The following is a 24,903-nucleotide window of genomic DNA, read 5'->3' as shown; positions in this document are numbered from 1 at the left end:
GGATATTTTTGTATGCGCGTGTGGCTGGGGATGTTTGTGTGCAGGGTCATCATGCCCATTGAATGCACAGACCTCAGTTTTTTTCATTTGTACACTGAAAATATAGAAGATAGTGTTTCTTTAAGGCATGATTACTTCAAAGCAATTGAATTTCGCCATCAATGCTCCCTCAAAAGAATTAGGAACATGACGCATGTGTGTCTGTGTGTGTCTGTGTGTGTGTGTGTGTGTGCAGTTGACCATTTATAAATATATAATTGCATGTGTGTCGCTGCACATATCTCTCGAAATACATTTTAATTGAATTCCGGAAAAGTGTACAGAATGCTCATTTAAGTTAAATTACTTACCTTCCATGCGCATATATATGAAGCTGACCAGAATTAATATCATGCCCCCACAGTGCACGATTAGCCTCCTGTGTGCCACTTATTAGCATGATGGCTGCTCCCCTGTGCTTATAGGTTGGTGAAATGTGGGGGCTAGTGAGATAAGAGGCTTTTTCCCTGCTAATGACAAACCCACTGGGCACAGACGTCAGTTCAATGTTTAGTTTTGATTTACATTTGGTTGAGTTGTCAACTAATGTGAATTCAACGTCATATAAAATATATATAATCACCATGTCATTGGATTTAGGAAGAAACATGAAATTGCCTTTTTTCTAATTCAATCAGTTTTCCACATTTATTCAACGTCATTTTCTGGTGGAAATTATGTTGATTCAACCAGTTTTTGCCCAGTGGTTAATAGCTGTCAAGCTATCAATGCTAATTAGCCTAGCGTGCTAACCAAGGGGGTGGTGTACATTTGAAAGTGCTGTGTGTTGGAGATGCCCCAGAGAGACAAACTATTCCATGAAAGGAATTCTGAGTAGAATTTGTTGAGTTATGCACCACTTAAAACATGAAATCCATGGAAATCTGTATGCGTGACAGCCAGAGGTTGCACTGCCTTAGATTCACTGGAATTGATGATGCCATGGTCTTTCTATAGTGAGTGACTTGAGAGGAGTGCATAACATGATTAGGACGCTCGTTACGCATCCAACACACATCCAATATCAAGTGTTCGCTCACGCTTTATGGCAAATACTCTGCTGTATCTTATCTGCGAATATTGCCAGTCAACCCTGTCAAATGTGGAGTAGTTAATTGTCCATGGTTACGATAACACTAGTTACATCATTGATCTAATTTATTGGATTGACTGTATTTGACATGAGAAGTGGGTGAAACCAAAACATGAAAGAGATGGGATGGGTTGAATGGAGCTGAAGGTTGGGACTAATAACAACTAATAACAACAAAATAACTAATGTAAAATATACTGTGTACATAATAAGTATAAAGGTTATAGGTTGAGAACTTTTGTGAAAGAGCACAGTTATGGCATATAGAAGCAGACCTGATGGACATAGGAGAGGTTGAGGGTAGAGGAAGTTCAGGAGTAAAAACAAACAAAATAGAATTATTGTAAAATTGACTGTCTCCATAAAATGTATATAGTATGTATAAGCTGGAAGTAGAGGCCTAAGCATTGTTGTTCACTAGTTTACTCAAATTAGGGAAGGGGTGGTAGGGTTGGAAAGTAATAAAGGAAAATATATATTTAAAAAGGATATGTACAGTGGGGAGAACAAGTATTTGATACACTGCCGATTTTGCAGGTTTTCCTACTTAAAAAGCATGTAGAGGTCTGTAATTTTTACCATAGGTACACTTTAACTGTGAGAGACAGAATCTAAAACAAAAATCCAGAAAATCACATTGTATGATTTTTAAGTAATTAATTTGCATTTTATTGCATGACATAAGTATTTGATCACCTACCAACCAGTAAGAATTCCGGCTCTCACAGACCTGTTAGTTTTTCTTTAAGAAGCCCTCCTGTTCTCCACTCATTACCTGTATTAACTGCACCTGTTTGAACTCGTTACCTGTATAAAAGACACCTGTCCACACACTCAATCAAACAGACTCCAACCTCTCCACAATGGCCAAGACCAGAAAGCTGTGTAAGGACATCAGGGATAAAATTGTAGACCCGCACAAGGCTGGGATGGGCTACAGGACAATAGGCAAGCAGCTTGGTGAGAAGGCAACAACTGTTGACGCAATTATTAGAAAATGGAAGAAGTTCAAGATGACGGTAAATCACCCTCGGTCTGGGGCTCCATGCAAGATCTCACCTCGTGGGGCATCAATGATCATGAGGAAGGTGAGGGATCAGCCCAGAACTACACAGCAGGACCTGGTCAATGACCTGAAGAGAGCTGGGACCACAGTCTCAAAGAAAAACATTAGTAACACACTACGCCATCATGGATTAAAATCCTGCAGCGCACGCAAGGTCCCCCTGCTCAAGCCAGTGCATGTCCAGGCCAGTCTGAAGTTTGCCAATGACCATCTGGATGATCCAGAGGAGGAATGGGAGAAGGTCATGTGGTCTGATGAGACAAAAATAGAGCTTTTTGGTCTAAACTCCACTCGCCGTGTTTGGAGGAAGAATAAGGATGAGTACAACCCCAAGAAAACCATCCCAACCGTGAAGCATGGAGGTGGAAACATCATTCTTTGGGGATGCTTTTCTGCTAAGGGGACAGGACAACTGCACCGTATTGAGGGGAGGATGGATGGGGCCATGTATCGCGAGATCTTGGCCAACAACCCCCTTCCCTCAGTAAGAGCATTGAAGATGGGTCGTGGCTGGGTCTTCCAGCATGACAACGACCCAAAACACACAGCCAGGGCACCTAAGGAGTGGCTCCGTAAGAATCATCTCAAGGTCCTGGAGTGGCCTAGCCAGTCTCCAGACCTGAACCCAATAGAAAATCTTTGGAGGGAGCTGAAAGTCTGTATTGCCCAGCGACAGCTCCGAAACCTGAAAGATCTGGAGAAGGTATGGAGGAGTGGGCCAAAATCCCTGCTGCAGTGTGTGTAAACCTGGTCAAGACCTACAGGAAACGTATGATCTCTGTAATTGCAAACAAAGGTTTCTGTACCAAATATTAAGTTCTGCTTTTCTGATGTATCAAATACTTATGTCATGCAATAAAATGCAAATTAATTAAATAAAAAAAATAAAAGTATTTGGTCACCTACAAACAAGCAAGATTTCTGGCTCTCACAGACCTGTAACTTATTCTTTAAGAGGCTCCTCTGTCCTCCACCCGTTACCTGTATTAATGGCACCTGTTTGAACTTGTTATCAGTATAAAAGACACCTGTCCACAACCTCAAACAGTCACACTCCAAACTCCACTATGGCCAAGAACAAAGAGCTGTCAAAGGACACCAGAAACAAAATTGTAGACCTGCACCAGGCTGGGAAGACTGAATCTGCAATAGGTAAGCAGCTTGGTTTGAAGAAATCAACTGTGGGAGCAATTATTAGGAAATGGAAGACATACAAGACCACTGATAATCTCCCTCGATCTGGGGCTCCACGCAAGAGCTCACCCCGTGGGGTCAAAATGATCACAAGAACGGTGAGCAAAAATCCCAGAACCACACGGGGGGACCTAGTGAATGACCTGCAGAGAGCTGGGACCAAAGTAACAAAGCCTACCATCAGTAACACACTACGCCGCCAGGGACTCAAATCCTGCAGTGCCAGACATGTCCCCCTGCTTAAGCCAGTACATGTCCAGGCCCGTCTGAAGTTTGCTAGAGTGCATTTGAATGATCCAGAAGAGGATTGGGAGAATGTCATATGGTCAGATGAAACCAAAATATAACTTTTTGGTAAAAACTCAACTCGTCGTGTTTGGAGGACAAAGAATGCTGAGTTGCATCCAAAGAACACCATACCTACTGTGAAGCATGGGGGTGGAAACATCATGCTTTGGGGCTATTTTTCTGCAAAGGGACAAGGACGACTGATCCGTGGAAAGGAAAGAATGACTGGGGCCATGTATCGTGAGATTTTGAGTGAAAACCTCCTTCCATCAGCAAGGGCATTGAAGATGAAACGTGGCTGGGTCTTTCAGCATGACAATGATCCCAAACAAACCGCCCGGGCAACGAAGGAGTGGCTTCGTAAGAAGCATTTCAAGGTCCTGGAGTGGCCTAGCCAGTCTCCAGATCTCAACCCCATAGAAAATCTTTGGAGGGAGTTGAAAGTCTGTGTTGCCCAGCGACAGCCCCAAAACATTATTGCTCTAGAGGAGATCTGCATGGAGGAATGGGCCAAAATACCAGCAACAGTGTGTGAAAACCTTGTGAAGACTTACAGAAAATGTTTGACCTGTGTCATTGCCAACAAAGGGTATATAACAAAGTATTGAGAAACTTTTGTTATTGACCAAATACTTATTTTCCACCATAATTTGCAAATAAATTCATTAAAAATCCTACAATGTGATTTTCTGGATTTTTTTTCTTCTAATTTTGTCTGTCATAGTTGACGTGTACCTATGATGAAAATTACAGGCCTCTCATCTTTTTAAGTGGGAGAACTTGCACAATTGGTGGCTGACTAAATACTTTTTTCCCCCACTGTATATATCCTTGTATATGTATGTATATGTATGTGTATATGTATGTCATTTATGTGTATGCATGTATGTATATGTATGTATACATATATACATACATATACATACATATATATATATATTATTATTTTTTTCCTTTATTACTTTCCAACCCCACCACCCCTCCCCTAATTGGTGTAAACTAGTGAACAACAACGCTATGGGGGATTGGAAGTGATGCAGACAATTACATTGATGGAAGTTACAATTTATCTGCAATATTTAAAGCTGATCTACCCCATAAAAAAAAGAACAAACATGAAAGAGAAAGTACCAAATTATAATACTCTGCTTTTGTAAAAGTAATTGGTCACAAGCCCTTTTCCACTCAATATGTCCTGATGATTGCAACAAGATAGTAAGGCTATAAAGGCTGGCTGAATTGTGTTGGGAACCTATTGCTCTCCATTCTCTCTCTCTTCTCTCTTCTCTCTCTCTCTCTCTCTCTCTCTCTCTCTCTCTCTCTCTCTCTCTCTCTCTCTCTCTCTCTCTCTCTCTCTCTCTCTCTCTCTCTCTCTCTCTCTCTCTCTCTCTCTCTCTCTCTCTCTCTCTCATTCTGTCACATCTGAGAGGGAATGAGTTACCTTTTTTATTTTCCATTAAGGACTAGGACCAGTGATTCATGTGTTTTTAGTATTTCTCTCCATTTACTCTCCTTGATCTTTTCTCTCACTTTTTCTCTTCTTTCCTCTCTCTTTCTATCTCTCACCCACTCCCGCTCTCTTTCACATTTCTCCATCCCTTTCTATCTTTCTCTCTCCTTCCTACCCCCCTCTCTCTCCCATGTCTCTCTGCCCCCTCTCTCTAATCTCTTTCTTTCTCTCCCTCCCTCCCTCTCTCTTCTTCAGTCACGTACAGCTGTGCCCTGCACTTGCGTCATTCTAACCGCCCTGGGACCTTCGCGACCCCTTAGTACCAAAACACACTGTCTTACCCTTCGGCATAACCTATTCCGTATGATCCATCCATGATTTGTCTATCTCTTTAATCTAGTTAAGTATGACAACGCATTTTGCCAACCCTCATTAACTGGAAAACGGAGAAGAAAAGTAGATTCTAGCTCAGCTCATGTCAATCAAGAGGAATTTCTGACATTGACATTGAGGATTGAAGATGGTCGGGTAGGGGCGGTTGGTGGATGTCCCCCCGGATTTGCTTTTACACATCCGCCCCTGTTAGAGGATCAAAGTCTATGCAGGTCGATGTGTTTACAGTAGTAGGCTTATTGGTCGTAAATTCTTCTACCAATCCTCCCTTTCTCGCTCTGCCTCGCCTCTGCGGATGAGTCGCCACAGTTGAGCAGAGGCTTCACGGATCAACGATTGGTGGAAGGCAGAAATCCAATTGAATGTGTGGCCACTGATGCTGATTTAAGAGTGTGTGTGTGTGTGGATGTGGACTATATGAAAATATGCAACATTCTTCAACATTCTCCAAATGAGAGGTCAACATCCTTAAAACGTGAGTGCATGCAGCATCCAAGTAGTGCATAGACAGAATGTTCCTTTCCCTGTGAGTTTCTTTGAGTCACCTTAATAGTGTCATCCGGTGCCAATTAGTGTAGAGAGACCGTGAGACCGAGTCACAGAAATAACCGTTTCAGCATGGGAACGAACTGCAGGGGTGCTACAGGCCCTTATAGTAGGTAACTTGAGATAACTTGGTAAATTCTATGTGAAACAGGTCTAATGGTCCTACTTGAAGCCTTGGACAACTACATGCCCCCTATGAAGTGGCTTTTAGGTAGCAGGTATACAGTGCAGTCCCCCATTCGCAGCAGGCTTGCATCACCTCCCCTTTTTTCACTCATTTCTTTTTATTCATCCCCTTTTCTTTCTCCTCCCTCTTTCCGACACCCCAGCCCAGAGGTCTAACTCAGAGGTCTAGCTCTCTTCATGTCTTTCAGATGTGTAAAAGCTGGTTGCTTCGATGTCTCTCTCTCTCTCTCTCTCTCTCTCTCTCTCTCTCTCTCTCTCTCTGGTCAATTTAACTGCAGCTACAGCTCGTTTGAGGCTACTCACTCTCTTCTCCTCTCTCTACTGTTCTCTCTCCGTTTCAGGTCAGTTTCTCAATGGCAGCTATTGCTCCTTCGAGGACGGTGAGTGCGGATGGCAGCCAATTGCAGCCAAGGGAACCTCTTGGAGGCGTGTTCGCACCCTGCCAAAGAGGGTGCGGCCTAGCTGTCCATCATCCTCAGGTGAATCATCAGTGCTTTTTAAAGACGTCATCGCTTAAATCGATATATATACACTGACTGTACAAAACATTAAGAACACCTGCTCTTTCCATGACCAGGTGAATCCAGGTGAAAGCTATGATCCCTTATTGATGTCACTCATTAAATCCACTTTAATCAGTGTAGATGAAGGGGAAGGAGACAGGTTAAAGAAGGATTTTAAAGTCTTGAGACAATTGACACATGGATTGTGTACGTGTGCCATTCAGAGGGTGAATGGGCAAGACAAAATATTTAAGTGTCTTTGAACGGGGTATGGTAGTAGGTGCCAAGCGCAATGGTTTGTGTCAAGGACTGCAACTGTTGCTGGGTTTTCCCCGCTCAACAGTTTCCTGTGTCTATCAAGAATAGTCCACCGCCCAAAGGACTTCCAGCCAACTTAACACAACTGTGGGAAGCTTTGGAGTCAACATGGCCCATTGAAGTCAACATTGGAGTCCATGCCCCGATGAATTGAGGCTGTTCTGAGGGCAAAATGGGGTAGTGCAACTCAATAATAGGAAGGTGTTCCTAATGTTTGGTATACTCAGTGTTTTGTCACTGATATCAATCATATAGGCCCTGTCCACAACCCATAGCTACCCCAACGCACTCTGTTACCCCTTAAGACGTCCGCATGCTTCCCAGCCGAAACAGTTTGATAGAGTTTGTGCATATATTATGACGGCATTTTGTGATGTTTTTGTTCGTTTTGGACTTTGGTGAGGGTTTTTCGGCTGTTCGGGTACACAGCATTTTTTCTTGAGGCAACCCGAAGTTTGGAGCCTAAGTCTACGCCCCTTCGTCGGTGATTTGTCAACAGTATTGATTCTTCAATAAAGTCTTAGTTTTCATTCAATGAGAGACGACTTGTTTTCATGCAAAAATCCTGCACCAAATGTCTTAGATGTAAAATTGCTTATACTAAGATCTCTTCGGCAAAAATGTCAAAATTAATGACCAATTTCTTGAGTTATCTTAGATTAATTCTTACAATTTTGAGGAAGTGTATACTGGCTACAGTGTCTCAAAATGGACAAACTACCATTGTCGCTTCTTTGTCATTTTCCAAGCGAAGTTCTTTTAAGGGAGTATGCGAGCACACTCGTTCGTTTCGGCTAGCCGAGTTCGGCTAGGCGCCAACCAAAATGAAAGCATGCTGAAGCCTTTAGGCACTTGTGTACAGACGCTGTATCTTAATTTGACACAGTTTCTCACAGCAGGAAAATAATCCTGCAGCAACAGTCCATTTTCATTATTATGTGGATTTTAATTAAAGGACATTTTTTGTAGGGGTTGATACATATTTTGTTATGGCAAATCAAGTCTGTAAAGAGGAAATTACAAACTCTAGAAACCTTTTTAAACCTTGAATACACTACAAGTTTGAAACAGTATGATCAAATTAAGATACAGCATCTGTAGATCTGAAAGGACTGGATAGATCTAGGTATTATGTGGAAATATTATTCAAAAAGGATAAAGCTAAACCATATTGCTTCTACCGATCCAGTTCTTTCAATTCTGTCAATGGAATATGGACAATGGGTTGTTTCTGGATGTAGTAGTCTTCTTACTGTATGCTTTCAGTGGCTGTAATGCAATGTAAGGCTTATGGGTCATTCCACCAATTCAGTGCCTTTTCAGAAGTGTAACTTTACATTCTGTCATAAAGAGCACATGTTCCAATTCATAAAAAACACATTTTCCCATCTCAAGATAATAAACATTACTATATTAAGTGCTAAATAATGTAACAGGGTTGACCGTAAAAGGGTTGTAGATTTAATCTTAAATCAGCCATAAATCCCCTCGTGACGGGGAATAGACAACTGGGAGTGGCAATCGAATGCAATTTTTGCTTCACAAAAAAATATAAAATTGCCTAGATATTTATAGCCTGTCTATCTATGGATAACAGGGTTGACTTGTTATACTCAACCCATTTTCCACCACAAAACTGGCCAAAAAGAGTAGTACCAGTTCACCTGCTTTTACACTCTGATTTCACTATTATATGTTCAATGTTTATTTTGAAAAATATATATATTTAAAAAGCAATAGTTTCAACATATTAAAACAAGAGTTCAGTTCACGTAACAGGATTCACCTTAAAATGAGGGACAGACGTAAATGAATCACTAATCACATGAAATAAATAATAATCTTCAGAAATTGCTTTGTCAAAGCAACAAAGATAACTAGGGCTTTACAAAGATGGTGAAACATTTGGGGATTTAGTGGGTTGAAATCTTCCTAGAAGTGACAGGGTTGACTGAGGGACATGTCAAAATACTGAATTTTGCTACTTTAGCAAGCATGCATTCATATAGAAATATGCTTTATTGAATTCTCCACGTGGTCTATATTAAAGGGCACTTCATTTAATATAACAGGCTTTTAAAACGCAAAAGGCACCCATTTTGTGGAACGACCCCTATACTGTATGCTCTAAGGCAAAATCATATTGGCATAACAGAGATAACACAGCCTCTGATTTTATGGTACATGTACACTGGAACTTTGTTATATCCCCAACATATTTCATAGAAGCTTGTAAAATCTTGTCGTGAAAAAGCAAAGCACAGATATTTAACGGATTTCTGTGTGATTGTTTCTTTATTTGCGTGTGTGGTGTGTGTGTATGTTCCAGGTGCCATGTTCAGTGTGGATGGAGGACAGTCCAAGGGTCAGCAGGGGTCAGCGTATCTCAGGAGCCCTCTCTTCCCCCCTCCCCTACGGAACTCTCCATGTGAGGTGAGAGCAAAGGAGTCTTATTTTTCTCTCTCTCACTCTCCCACACACACACACACATACATACATACATACAGAGAGAGAGAGAGAGATAAATACACAGCAGACACTCACAGACAGGCAGACAGAAAGACACACACACACACACACACACACACACACACACACAAAGCCCTCCTGTTGTATGCAGATGTGGTCTTTTAAGTCTAAGCAACCAGACTTACACACCGGGTGTGTCCCAAATGGCACCTTATTTCCTTTACAGTGCACTACTTTTGACCAAATCAAATCAAATCAAATTTTATTGGTCACATGCGCCGAATACAACAGGTGCAGACATTACAGTGAAATGCTTACTTACAGCCCTTAACCAACAGTGCATTTATTTTAAACAAAAAAAGTAAGAATAAAACAACAACAAAAAAAGTGTTGAGAAAAAAAGAGCAGAAGTAAAATAAAGTGACAGTAGGGAGGCTATATATACAGTAAAATAAAGTGACAGTAGGGAGGCTATATATACAGGGGGGTACCGTTGCAGAGTCAATGTGCGGGGGCACCGGCTAGTTGAGGTAGTTGAGGTAATATGTACATGTGGGTAGAGTTAAAGTGACTATGCATAAATACTTAACAGAGTAGCAGCAGCGTAAAAAGGATGGGGTGGGGGGGCAGTGCAAATAGTCCGGGTAGCCATGATTAGCTGTTCAGGAGTCTTATGGCTTGGGGGTAGAAGCTGTTGAGAAGTCTTTTGGACCTAGACTTGGCACTCCGGTACCGCTTGCCGTGCGGTAGCAGAGAGAACAGTCTATGACTAGGGTGGCTGGAGTCTTTGACAATTTTGAGGGCCTTCCTCTGACACTGCCTGGTATAGAGGTCCTGAATGGCAGGGAGCTTTGCCCCAGTGATGTACTGGGCCGTACGCACTACCCTCTGTAGTGCCTTGCGGTCAGAGGCCAAGCAGTTGCCATACCAGGCGGTGATGCAACCAGTCAGGATGCTCTCGATGGTGCAGCTGTAGAATTTTTTGAGGATCTGAGGACCCATGCCAAATCTTTTTAGTCTCCTGAGGGGGAATAGGCTTTGTCGTGCCCTCTTCACGACTGTCTTGGTGTGTTTGGACCATGATAGTTCGTTGGTGATGTGGACACCAAGGAACTTGAAGCTCTCAACCTGTTCCACTACAGCCCCGTCGATGAGAATGGGGGCGTGCTCAGTCCTCTTTTTTTTCCTGTAGTCCACAATCATCTCCTTTGTCTTGGTCACGTTGAGGGAGAGGTTGTTGTCCTGGCACCACACGGCCAGATCTCTGACCTCCTCCCTATAGGCTGTCTCATCGTTGTCGGTGATCAGGCCTACCACTGTTGTGTCGTCGGCAAACTTAATGATGGTGTTGGAGTCGTGCCTGGCCATGCAGTCATGGGTGAACAGAGAGTACAGGAGGGGACTGAGCACGCACCCCTGAGGGGCCCCCGTGTTGAGGATCAGTGTGGCAGATGTGTTGTTACCTACCCTTACCACCTGGGGGCGGCCCGTCAGGAAGTCCAGGATCCAGTTGCAGAGGGAGGTGTTTAGTCCCAGGATCCTTAGCTTAGTGATGAGCTTAGAGGGCACTATGGTGTTGAATGCTGAGCTGTAGTCAATGAATAGCATTCTCACGTAGGTGTTCCTCTTGTCCAGGTGGGAAAGGGCAGTGTGGAGTGCGATAGAGATTGCATCATCTGTGGATCTGTTGGGGCGGTATGCAAATTGGAGTGGGTCTAGGGTTTCTGGGATTATGCTGTTGATGTGAGCCATGACCAGTCTTTCAAAGCACTTCATGGACCAGAGCCCTATGTAGGGAATAGGGTGCAATTTGGGACAGCGACAGAAAGTGTGTATTAGCACACAGAGCACAAACAAAAATATGAATGAATGGACAGACAAAATTATGTAAGATAGGAGAGTCTGGAAACAAACAGACACACTGTGAATAAATATAGAGTAGTTATTAATAATGGCAGTATTGATGAATGACTGAACATTCATTTTTAGATATAATAAGCAGACTTCTCCTTACTTCAGTAAATTAATTAATCTGATGGATAGTTGAATATCTTGGTGCATTGTATCTTCATTTAACTCTTAGTTTACCTTGTAAGCTGCCTAAAAACACATAGACAGACAGACAGATAGACGCACGCACACACAAGCACACACGCACACATTTACACTGAACTGGGAAGAGCTGCAGTGGACAGGTGAGGAGGAGCGAAAGTGAATGCTGGGGGCAATGCCATTTCTTTATTAATTTATTGAATTCAAATGTATTTCCTGAATTGACAGAAGTTCGATCCCAACCCTGATAGTGGTGGTTTAGCAAGAGATCATAAATAAAGTTGGTGACATTTCCCAGGGATAGGATTTCCAGACACGAGGTCAACCCAATCAATAAACATATGTGGCAGGGTCTACAGACAATCACGGATTACAAAGGGCAAACCAGACACCGATGTCTTGCTCCCAGACAAGCTAAACACCTTCTTCGCACGCTTTGAAGATAATATAGTTCCACAGACGCGGCCCGCTCCCAAGGACTGCTCTCATTCTCCGTGGCCGGCGTGAGTAAGATGTTTAAGCATGTTAACCCTCGCAAGGCTGCCGGCCCAGACGGCATCCCTAGCAGCGTCCTCAGAGCATGCGCAGACCAGCTGGCTGGAGTGTTTACGGACATATTCAATCTCTCCCTATCCCAGTCTGCTGTCCACACTTGCTTCAAGATGTCCACCATTGTTCCTGTACCCAAGAAAGTAGAGGTAACTGAACTAAATGATTATCGCCCCGTAGCACTCACTTCTGTCATCATGAAGTGCTTTGAGAGGCTAGTTAAAGATCATATCACCTCTACCTTACCTGACACTCTAGACCCACTTCAATTTGCTTACCGCCCCAATTGATCCACAGATAATGCAATCGCCATCGCACTGCACACTGTCCTATCCCATCTGGACAAGCGGAATACCTACGTCAGAATGCTGTTCATTGACTATAGCTCAGCCTTCAACACCATAGTACCCTCCAAGCTAATCATTAACCTCGGGGCTCTGGGTCTGAACCCGGAAACAACACCTCCACTTTGCTGATCCTCAACACAGGGGCCCCACAAGGGTGCGTGCTCAGCTGCCTCCTGTACTCCCTGTTCACCCATGAATGCATGGCCACGCACGCCTCCAACTCAATCATCAAGTTTGCAGACGACACAACAGTAGTAGGCCTGATTACCAACAATGATGAGACAGCCTACAGGGAGGAGGTGAGGGCCCTGGCGGAGCGGTGCCAGGAAAATAACCTCTCCCTCAACGTCAACAAAACGAAGGAGCTGATCGTGGACTTCAGGAAACAGCAGAGGGAGCACGCCCCTATCCACATCGACGGGACCGCAGTGGAGAAGGTGGAAAGCTTCAAGTTCCTCGGCGTACACATCACTGACAATCTGAAATGGTCCAACCACACAGACAGTGTGCTGAAGAAGCCGCAACCTCAGGAGCCTGAAGAAATTCGTCTTGGCCCCTAAACTTTTACGGATGCACAATTGAGAGCATCCAGTCGGGCTGTATCACCGCCTGGTACGGCAACTGCACCGGCCGCAACCGCAGGGCTCTCCAGAGGGTGGTGCAGTCTGCCCAACGCATCACCAGGGGCACACTACCTGCCCTCCAGGACACATACAGCACCCGATGTCACAGGAAGACCAAAAATATCAAATCAAATCAAATTGTATTTGCCACATGCGCCGAATACAACAGGTGTAGACCTTACAGTGAAATGCTTACATACAAGCCCTTAACCAACAATGCAGTTTTAAGAAAAAAATAGATAAGTAAAAATAAAAAAATATTAAAGAGCAGCAGTAAAATAAAATAACAGTAGGGAGGCTATATACAGGGGGTACTGGTACAGAGTCAATGTGAGGGGTCACCGGTTAGTCGAGGTAATTGAGGTAATATGTACATGTGGGTAGAGTTAAAGTGACCATACATAGATGATAAACAGAGTAGCAGCAGCGTAAAAGAGGAGGTGGGGTGGGGTGTGGAGGACAATGCAAATAGTCTGGGTAGCCATTAGCTGTTTAGGAGTCTTATGGCTTGGGGTAGAAGCTGTTAAGAAGCCTTTTGGACCTAGACTTGGTGCTCCGGTACCGCTTGAGAACAGTCTATGACTAGGGTGGCTGGAGTCTTTGACAATTTTTAGGGCCTTCCTCTGACACCGCCTGGTATAGAGGTCCTGGATGGCAGGAAGCTTGGCCCCAGTGATGTACTGGACCGTACGCATTACCCTCTGTTGTGTAGATGCTCTCGATGGTGCAGCTGTATAACTTTTTGAGGATCTGAGGACCCATGCGAAATCTTTTCAGTCTCCTGAGGGGGAATAGGCTTCGTCGTGCCCTCTTCACGACTGTATTGGTGTGTTTGGACCATGATAGTTTGTTGGTGATGTGGACACCAAGGAACTTGATACTCTCAACCTGTTCCACTACAGCCCCGTCGATGAGAATGGGGGCGTGCTCAGTCCTCTTTTTTTTCATGTAGTCCACAATCATCTCCTTTGTCTTGATCACGTTGAGGGAGAGGTTGTTATCCTGGCACCACACAGCCAGGTCTCTGACCTCCTCCCTATAGGCTGTCTCATCGTTGTCAGTGATCAGGCCTACCACTGTTGTGTCGTCGGCAAACTTAATGATGGTGTTGGAGTCGTGCCTGGCCATGCAGTCATGGATGAACACGGAGTACAGGAGGGGACTGAGCACGCAAAGCTGTGACCGAGAGACTGAAAAACAGCTTCTATCTCAAGGCCATCAGACTGTTAAATAGGCATCACTAACCGGCTACCACCCGGTTACTCAACCCTGCAGCTTAGAGGCTGCTGCCCTATGTACATAGTCATGGAATCACTGGTCACTTTAATAATGTTTACAAACTGCTTTACTCATTTCATATGTAAAGTGGGGGAAAAAAGTATTTAGTCAGCCACCAATTGTGCAAGTTCTCCCACTTAAAAAGATGAGAGAGGCCTGTAATTTTCATCCTAGGTACACGTCAACTATGACAGACAAAATGAGAAAAGAAAATCCAGAAAATCACATTGTAGGATTTTTTATGAATTTATTTGCAAATTATGGTGGAAAAAAAGTATTTGGTCAATAACAAAAGTTTCTCAATACTTTGTTATATACCCTTTGTTGGCAATGACACAGGTCAAACGTTTTCTGTAAGTCTTCACAAGGTTTTCACACACTGTTGCTGGTATTTTGGCCCATTCCTCCATGCAGATCTCCTCTAGAGCAGTGATGTTTTGGGGCTGTCGCTGGGCAACACAGACTTTCAACTCCCTCCAAAGATTTTCTATGGGGTTGAGATCTGGAGACTGGCTAGGCCACTCCAGGACCTTGAAATGCTTCTTACGAAGCCACTTCTTCGTTGCCCGGACGGTGTGTTTGGGATCATTGTCATGCTGAAAGACCCAGCCACGTTTCATCTTCAATGCCCTTGCTGATGGAAGGAGGTTTTCACTCAAAATCTCACGATACATGGCCCCATTCATTCTTTCCTTTACACGGATCAGTCGTCCTGGTCGCTTTGCAGAAAAACTGCCCCAAAGCATGATGTTTCCACCCCCATGCTTCACAGTAGGTATGGTGTTCTTTGGATGCAACTCAGCATTCTTTGTCCTCCAAACACGACGAGTTGAGTTTTTACCAAAAAGTTCTATTTTGGTTTCATCTGACATTCTCCCAATCCTCTTCTGGATCATCCAAATGCACTCTAGCAAACTTCAGATGGGCCTGGACATGTACTGGTCCTCTGTAGCTCAGCTGGTAGAGCACGGCGCTTGTAACGCCAAGGTAGTGGGTTCGATCCCCGGGACCACTCATACACAAAAAATGTATGCACGCATGACTGTAAGTCGCTTTGGATAAAAGCGTCTGCTAAATGGCTTATTATTATTATTATTATTACTGGCTTAAGCAGGGGGACACGTCTGGCACTGCAGGATTTGAGTCCCTGGTGGCGTAGTATGTTACTGATGGTAGGCTTTGTTACTTTGGTCCCAGCTCTCTGCAGGTCATTCACTAGGTCCCCCTGTGTGCTTCTGGGATTTTTGCTCACCGTTCTTGTGATCATTTTGACCCCACGGGGTGAGATCTTGCGTGGAGCCCCAGATCGAGGGAGATTATCAGTGGTCTTGTATGTCTTCCATTTCCTAATAATTGCTCCCACAGTTGATTTCTTCAAACCAAGCTGCTTACCTATTGCAGATTCAGTCTTCCCAGCCTGGTGCAGGTCTACAATTTTGTTTCTGGTGTCCTTTGACAGCTCTTTGTTCTTGGCCATAGTGGAGTTTGGAGTGTGACTGTTTGAGGTTGTGGACAGGTGTCTTTTATACTGATAACAAGTTCAAACAGGTGCCATTAATACAGGTAACGGGTGGAGGACAGAGGAGCCTCTTAAAGAATAAGTTACAGGTCTGTGAGAGCCAGAAATCTTGCTTGTTTGTAGGTGACCAAATACTTATTTTCCACCATAATTTGCAAATAAATTCATAAAAAATCCTACAATGTGATTTTCTGGATTTTTTTTCTCTCAATTTGTCTGTCATAGTTGACGTGTACCTATGATGAAAATTACAGGCCTCTCTCATCTTTTTAAGTGGGAGAACTTGCACAATTGGTGGCTGACTAAATACTTTTTTGCCCCACTGTATATACTGTATTCAACTGTATTTTAGTCAATGCCACATTGCTCTTCCTAATATTTAAATATTTCTTAATTCCATTATTTTACTTTTAGATTTGTGTATTGTTGGGAATTGTTAGATACTACTGCACTGCTAGGAACACAAGCATTTCGCTACACCCACAATAGCATCTGCTAAATATGTGTACGTGACCAATACAATTTGATTTGATTTGATAAGGGGCCGTGCCTGTCAATCAGATGACAAAAATATATAACAGGGATTTGGAATGCATTATTCTTGCTTTATTGGTCAGAGGGGTTGTCAGTCAGGTCGATACAGGGTGAGTCCATGGTTTTAAAAGTTTGCCTCTTGATAGGTGTCTGTCTGGCATGTGGGCCAATATCGTATTTAGAGGTTACTACGGTGTCCATATTAGGACAGCATCAATGTATTTACACCACTTAGCACTTTCACCTTTGACCTTGTGTATGTGGGAGGAGGGTTAGGTCTGTTGGAAATGAAGAGCTAGAGTGAGAGTGAACAGGAGAGACAGAGGAGTGTGTGGATGAGCACAGCTAGACAGAGAGAGAGAGGAAGAGATAGAAAAGAGAAACAGAGAGGGGGTTCAGCTGAGGAGAGACATAGACAGAGTAGGGGATACACTAGGTCCGGGACGTTACCAGTATTGTGATACTCGTTAGTGTCGTGACAAGGAAATAAAACACGAAGTAGATTAACTTCTTTAGGAAAACAGCCCTAATGTTGGAAACAAACACCATTATGTCGTCATCCAGAGTCACATGTATTTATTTTGCAAGCTATAGCACACAATATCTTACATACAACAGGTTTTTAAAGGACCAAAGAATTTGGCCCACTCTGTGTTTACATTTTTCCCATGGAATTTTTTTTTGCAATACGGGTATCATCGCAGATATAGGATACACAGGGAGAGAATCTATGGGAGACAGAAAACGGAAAAAGGGAATAAAGAATGTGAAAGAGGGGAGAGAGGGGGACATAAAGTGGGCCTCTGAGCGACAGCTACTGAGATAGGTCTGAAGTAAAGTTCAGTCCTATAACAGTGCCTAAAGCTACAGTCCAGCTAGCCGCAGTCAGTTGTTCCTTGGCACTGACCCAAAGATTAGCCATGATTCCAGATTAGCACCTCAATCTCTCTCCTTACACGACCCTGAGCTGTCCAATGTACCCTACCTGCCTGCCTGTCTGCTTTGTCTGCCGCAGGACCCAATCTCAAGAGTAGATTGACTTGGGCATTAGTAGCAGATCATGTCCATCTCCAAGTAATGCCGGGCAAATACGGTTTGACTTCTATAATCTTGATGTCAGGGAACTTCTCACAGTTTCTCAAAGGTGAAATCTGGATAATTTACTATTAAGTGAGTGAGTACACTGTGATAGAAGACCTTGAACTACACATTGAAATTATAGTTAGCATTTAGACGGGAGTAATGTTGTTCCGTTAGATTGAGAAAAATATGAGCAATATGAATAGGGAACTTTGTACGGCCTGGTGTACAGCTGAGACGATTGATGAATATGTAATAACTTTAATTAAAGAAAACTGCCCCTACAGTTTTATCAAGTGCAATGTTTAGACCCAAATTTCTTCCCTGAAGTTCTGGCTGGAGGAAAGCCTTTCCGGTCAAAATGTTGCACTTAAGCTACAGCTTAAGCCCTGTAGCTCAGTTGGAAGAGCATGGCGCTTGCAACGCCAGGGTTGTGGGTTCGTTTCCCACGGGGGGCCAGTATGAAAAATCTATGCACTCACTGACTGTAAGTCGGTCTGGATAAGAGCGTCTGCTAAATGACTAAAATGTAAAATTTTAATAACACTGTGGGAACATTCAACAGAGTGCGGGTGTCTATCTTCATGACTTTTTGTTCCCTGCACCTGCAAGTAACTGGATGTGCGTACGCTACTTCTAAGCTAGTAATTATGGCAATATATAACATCACCATCTGATGATTTCGGATGTCAATGTGTGTCTCAGTTAAGTCCTATTCAAGTCCTATTCAGACTCATAATATAACGTGACTTTTGTGATTTTCCCAACAGGTACGGTTCTGGATGTGTTCCGGAGGTGGCCAGAGGTGGGCGCTATCTTTGTGGCTGGTGGAGAACAGCACGGGACCAGAGGAGCAGCGCAGACTGTGGCACTCTGCCAGCGGGCCCAAGACTGAGAGAGGCTGGAGACTCATTATGCTTCCTCTCTACGGACTTGTTGACTGGTACGGCGAATCAAGTTGCTCCATTGACAGACTGACAAGTGATTTGGCCAATCACGGCCTTAGGAAAAACAGAGTGCAGTGTATGAATATGTAACAGGGTCAAAATGGGGCACTGCTTCATTAGATTGTGAGATCATAGAATCATGCTACATTTGAAACATGCACCACGTCAAAGCATAAAAGAACCAGGAAGAAAGAAAATACATATCGCCTGTCAGGTTCAAAGACACAGTAATGAATAGCTTTTTTCTTCAGTTCTTCCTTCAAAATGCACATTTTCAGCATTTACATTCCATTTTAAGATAACCCTCAGTTTCACCATGCAAAGTTAATGAATCCCAATGGGTCTACTTGCCTTATCCTACGGGCATGCAGTGAGTTCACTATTCTCCTTGTCGCTCACTGTATCACATTTTTTTTTTAAACAGGGTAGTAAAAATCGATACAGAGACCTCCATTCATCCTCCTTTTCCTCCAATTAGCTATGGCACTTAATTTTTCAGTTCTTCAGTGTGAGGAGCTGAAATAATAAAAATGAAAAAAGAATGAAACAAACAAAAACCTGGACGACTTGTTTCATCTCGGTGTGCTTGATTGGGCTCTCTTTATCGTCTGAGCCGAGCTAATCCTGGTCCTCAGAGAGTGATACAATTTTTATTCCCGGTTTTATGGAGTTTGCTCTGCTCACATTCTTAATTAAAATGTGTGTCCTTGCGCCTTGTGAACTCGTCCGGATTCGAGGTACGACCTTCAGTCGGGATCTCTGAAATATAGGCAGAGAAATAGTCGTCAGATAAAGGTGAGGTTTAAGTAGAACATGTGGACGTTGGTGGGCAGTGAAGGGCAGTATAGAAGTAGATGAGGGCCAAAATGTTTTGGGAGTTGAGTTAGGAGTTACTTTTTTGACCTTTTGAGCAATATGAATGAAGACCAGCACTGCCAAATTATTCTCAATAAGGAGTCACGATGGATGCATTTCGACCATGAAGTCTTAATTGACCTTTTCTAGGAAGAACATTTCCAAATTGGTCTTGATTTTGATAGGATTTTGTTCCATAACAACAACAAGTCGAAAGTTTGGACACGCCAACTAATTCCAACTAATTGTTTTGATGTCTTCACTATTATTCTACAATGTAGAAAATAGTAAAAATAAAGAAAAACCCTTGAATGAGTAAGTGTGTCCAAACTTTTGAATGGTGGTGTATGTGGATGTCAAATAGCAGTAGGTAAAAGTCACTGTGACTTGGGGAAATGTTTTTTTTTATTTATTCGTCATTCTAACAATGCAAATAGAACTCTGTGTGGCACACATGCCTGGTAAAATAGGTAATTCAAGGTCTAGTAGATCCGTACATTCAGTATAGGGTCACAGTCATGTAAACTGTGGTCTTTGTGGTCATGCATCAGTATTCTGTCTATTTGCAGTTTCTAATAGAACACTATTATGACATGTTCTACTGTAGTACTGGCGTAAAACTCATTATATAGGTTGTGATCAACACTGTTATTTTTGAAGTAAACTCAGCAAAAAAAGAAACGTCCTCTCACTATCAACTGCATTTATTTTCAGCAAACTTAAAATGTGTAAATATTTGTATGAACATTACAAGATTCAACAACTGAGACATAAACTGAACAAGTTCCACAGACATGTGACTAACAGAAATTGAATAATGTGTCCCTGAACAAAGGGGGGGGGGGGGGCAAAATCAAAAGTAACAGTCAGTATCTGGTGTGGCCACCAGCTGCATTAAGTACTGCAGTGCATCTCCTCCTCAGTTCTTGCTGTGAGATGTTACCCCACTCTTCCAACAAGGCACCTGCAAGTTCCCGGACATTTCTGAGGGGAATGGCCCTAGCCCTCACCCTCTGATCCAACAGGTCCCAGACATACTCAATGGAATTGAGATCCGGGCTCTTCGCTGGCCATGGCAGAACTTTGACATTCCTGTCTTGCAGGAAATAACGCACAGAACGAGCAGTATGGCTGGTGGCATTGTCATTCTGGAGGGTCATGTCAGGATGAGCCTGCAAGAAAGGTACCACATGAGGGAGGAGGATGTCTTCCCTGTAACGCACAGCGTTGAGATTGCCTGCAATGACAACAAGCTCAGTCCGATGATGATGTGACACACTGCCCCAGACCATGACGGACCCTCCACCTCCAAATCGATCCCGCTCCAGAGTACAGGCCTCGTTGTAACGGTCATTCCTTCAACGATAAACGCGAATCCAACCATCACCCCTGGTGAGACAAAACCACGACTCATCAGTGAAGAGCACTTTTTGCCAGTCCTGTCTGGTCCAGCAATGGTGGGTTTGTGCCCATAGGCGACGTTGTTGCCGGTGATGTCTGGTGAGGACCTGCCATACAACAGGCCTACAAGCCCTCAGTTCAGCCTCTCTCAGCCTATTGCGGACAGTCTGAGCATTGATGGAGGGATTGTGCATTCCTGGTGTAACTCGGGCAATTATTGTTGCCATCCTGTACCTGTCCCGCAGGTGTGATGTTCGGATGTACCGATCCTGTGCAGGTGTTGTTACACATGGTCTGCCACTGCGAGGATGATCAGCTGTCCTCCTGTCTCCCTGTAGCGCTGTCTTAGGCGTCTCACAGTACGGACATTGCAATTTATTGCCCTGGCCACATCTGCAGTCCTAAGGCACGTTCACGCAGATGAGCAGGGACCCTGGGCATCTTTCTTTTGGTGTTTTTCAGAGTCAGTAGAGAGGCCTCTTTAGTGTCCTGTGACCTTAATTAGTGTCTTAACGACCGTTCCACAGGTGCATGTTCATTAATTGTTTATGGTTCATTGAACAAGCATAGGAAACAGTGTTTAAACCCTTTACAATGAAGATCTGTGAAGTTATTTGGATTTTACGAAATATCTTTGAAAGACAGGGTCCTGAAAAAGGGACGTTTCTTTTTTTGCTGAGTTTATGTATTTGTGCTAGTAGAATATTTGAGTTATGTCATAAAGAAGGATAAGGCAGTGATATCATGAATCACAAGATACTGTTTGGAAGTATATCGACACTCATTAGACATACTCTATCTTTGGGCTTGATTCAATCCGTATTGCCGAAGTTCAGCGCTTGAAATGTAAAGGTCATTTCCATTTTTGGTGAATGCAGTCTCCGCTATCGCGGAACAATTGCCATTCGATGTAAATCGTGCTACAACGCGGAACTTCAGCGCTATGGATTGAATCAAGCCCTTTTTCTTATCCTAGTCTTGAATGATACACTTAAGGAAGTATATCACCACCGAGAGCAGACATTCTACATCTTCCCCTCATCTCATAGACTTGAGCGATGCAGCTTGTGGTCATTGATGTAGTGTTCTATGTCCAGATTGTCTCTACAGATAGTCTCTACTGTTCAAAGATCAGATTGTGTTTCTCCTCAGGTTCTGGCTCCAGTTCAGCACTGAAAATGGACCTGGTCCAGGATCATCCATTTGTCTGGATAACATCTCCTTCAGTATGGACTGCTTCCTGGCCTGTGAGTCTTTCATTGATATTCCACAGCACACAGAATTTGTTATTTAATTTAACCCTTTTTTTATATATATATATTTTTTGACAGACAAAACAAAGGCTTTAGACCCAATCAACACATAACACAAGTAATACATTCATATCACCTCAACCTACCCACAAGACCCACTTACAGATGTCGTATCCTGCACAACAGTAAATGCAAGCTTGTAGTGTATTCAAGGTTTAAAAAGGCTTCTAAAGTTTGTAATTTCCACTATAACATTTCAGAATTGATTTGCCCTAACGAGAAATGTATCAACCCCTACAAAAAAAATGCCATTAATTATAATCCACATAATAATTCACATTTCCTGTTGCTGCAGGATTCTTTTCCTGCTTTGAGAAACTGGAAACTACACTGAACAAAAATATAAACGCAACATGCAATAATTTCAAAGATTTTACTGAGTTACAGTTCATATAAGGAAATCAGTCAATTTAGATAAATTCATTAGGCCCTAATCTATGGATTTCACATGACTGGGTAGGGGCGCAGCCATGGGTGGGTCTGGGGGGTCATAGGCCCACGCACTTGGGAGCCAGGCCCAACCACTGGGGAGCCAGGCCCAGCCAATCAAAATGAGTTTTTCCCCACTAAAGGGCTTTATTACAGACATAAATACTCCTCAGTTTCATCAGCTGTCTGGGTGACTGGTTTCAGACGATCCCACAGGTGAAGAAGCCGGATGTGGAAGTCTGGGGCTGGCATGGTTACGTGGTCTGAGGTTGTGAGGCCGGTTGGACGTACTGCCGAATTCTCTAAAACAACGATGTTGGAGGCAGCTTATGGTAGAGAAATTAACATTCAATTCTCAGGCAACAGCTCTGGGGGACATTCCTGCAGTCAGCATGCCAATTGCTCGCTCCCTTAAAACTTGAGACATCTGTGGCATTATGTTGTGTGACAAAACTGCACAATTTAGAGTGGCCTTTTATTGTCCCCAGCACAAGTTGCACCTGTGTAATGATTATGCTGTTTAATCAGTGTCTTGACATGCCACACCTGTCAGGTGGATGGATTATCTTGGCAAAGGAGAAATGCTCACTAACAGGGATGGAAACAAATTTGTGCACAAAATGTGAGAGAAATACGCTTTTTGTGCCTATGGAACATTTCTGGGTTATTTTATTTCGGCTCATGAAACATGGGACCAACACTTTACATGTTGCGTTTATATTTTTGTTCAGTATAAATATGGCATCTGTAAACAGAGTTTACTTGTTTAAAGCAACAATTTCAGACTTTCAATAGCAGAAGACAATTTAACCCTTAATTTAAGTCAATTAAGAACCGATTCTTATTTACAATGACAATCTGTCAAAATTGTAGTGAGAAATGAGAAATCATGACAATAAGCTTCAACTACATGTTCAAATATCTACATTTTTGGCCCGTTTTCTTTTTTAGGCTGCAGTGTATAAATTGTTCATGATGTTTAAATTAAATTGTTCATGATGGCCCCCAACCAAATCTGACTTAGGGCCCCCAAAAGGCTAGGGCCGTCCCTGTATAGTCTTAAAGGTCAAGACTTGTCTCGCCTTTCCCACTTTATCCATATGGTAATTGGGATGTTATATCAGCGGAGAAACAGCAGCGACATGACACTCGCGTCTCACATCAGGAGAAAAGAAAAGAGAGAAAGACATGCGCTATATCCCTCTCTCTTTCCCTAACTCTCTAAAGTAACTGCTCTAACTTTACCCAGAATAGCAAGCTGGGGAGCTCTGCCACTGATGCCACTTGGAAGATGGACAGGGAGTCAGTCATTTCACTGCTTCATCTGCCTGCTCAGTGTGGTTGGCAGGAAGTAAATTATGAATCGAGCTCTGGCTCTGATGATGAGGATATGAATTCAAATTGAAACAGGAATGGGGTGATTGTGTAGTTCATTGTTATTACTTTGTTATTCATATAGTATTATAACAGGTGTAGATATGGGCTACAGTACCATTGCAATCACCCTATATCAACACTACCTCATAGGACTTCATATGTACTTTTTATGTCCCACTTTATATGTACAGTGAGGGAAAAAAGTATTTGATCCCCTGCTGATTTTGTACGTTTGCCCACTGAAAAAGACATGATCAGTCTATAATTTTAATGGTAGGTTTATTTGAACAGTGAGAGACAGAATAACAACAAAGAAATCCAGAAAAACGCATGTCAAAAATGTTATAAATTGATTTGCATTTTAATGAGGGAAATAAGTACTTGACCCCTCTGCAAAACATGACTTAGTACTTGGTGGCAAAACCCTTGTTGGCAATCACAGAGGTCAGACGTTTCTTGTAGTTGGCCACTAGGTTTGCACACATCTCAGGAGGGATTTTGTCCCACTCCTCTTTGCAGATCTTCTCCAAGTCATTAAGATTTCGAGGCTGACGTTTGGCAACTCGAAACTTCAGCTCCCTCCACAGATTTTCTATAGGATTAAGATCTGGAGACTGGTTAGGCCACTCCAGGACCTTAATGTGCTTCTTCTTGAGCCACTCCTTTGTTTCCTTGGCTGTGTGTTTTGGGTCATTGTCATGCTGGAATACCAATCCACGACCCATTTTCAATGACCTGGCTGAGGGAAGGAGGTTGTCACCCAAGATTTGATGGTACATGGCCCCGTGCATCGTCCCTTTGATGCGGTAAAGATGTCCTGTCCCCTTAGCAGAAAAACACCCCCAAAGCATAATGTTTCCACCTCCATGTTTGACATGGGGATGGTGTTCTTGGGATCATAGGCAGCATTCCTCCTTCTCCAAACACGGCGAGGTAAGTTGATGCCAAAACACTTTCACCCAGTTCTCCTCTGAATCATTCAGATGTTCATTGGCAAACTTCAGACGGCCCTGTATATGTGCTTTCTTGAGCAGGGGGACCTTGCGGGCGCTGC

The 24,903-nt window shown here is 43.2% G+C and overlaps 1 protein-coding gene across 1 annotated transcript in view; it reads left to right on the top strand.

Moving 5' to 3' along the window:
- LOC311145665 (ALK tyrosine kinase receptor-like) overlaps positions 1-24,903 on the top strand; it is a gene marked incomplete at both ends in the record, with an annotated part of 155,661 nt that overhangs the window by 38,262 nt on the left and 92,496 nt on the right. The window contains 4 exons of the mRNA XM_084181928.1: positions 6,597-6,734; positions 9,406-9,509; positions 18,298-18,470; positions 21,883-21,977. Coding sequence (XP_084038054.1) covers positions 6,597-6,734; positions 9,406-9,509; positions 18,298-18,470; positions 21,883-21,977 — 510 coding nt within the window. The remainder of the gene's footprint in view (positions 1-6,596; positions 6,735-9,405; positions 9,510-18,297; positions 18,471-21,882; positions 21,978-24,903) is intronic.

The sequence above is a fragment of the Coregonus lavaretus genome (assembly GCF_964263955.1).
Source record: "Coregonus lavaretus genome assembly, chromosome: 18".
Lineage (NCBI taxonomy): Eukaryota > Metazoa > Chordata > Actinopteri > Salmoniformes > Salmonidae > Coregonus > Coregonus lavaretus.
This window is presented reverse-complemented; position numbering and strand designations above follow the sequence as displayed.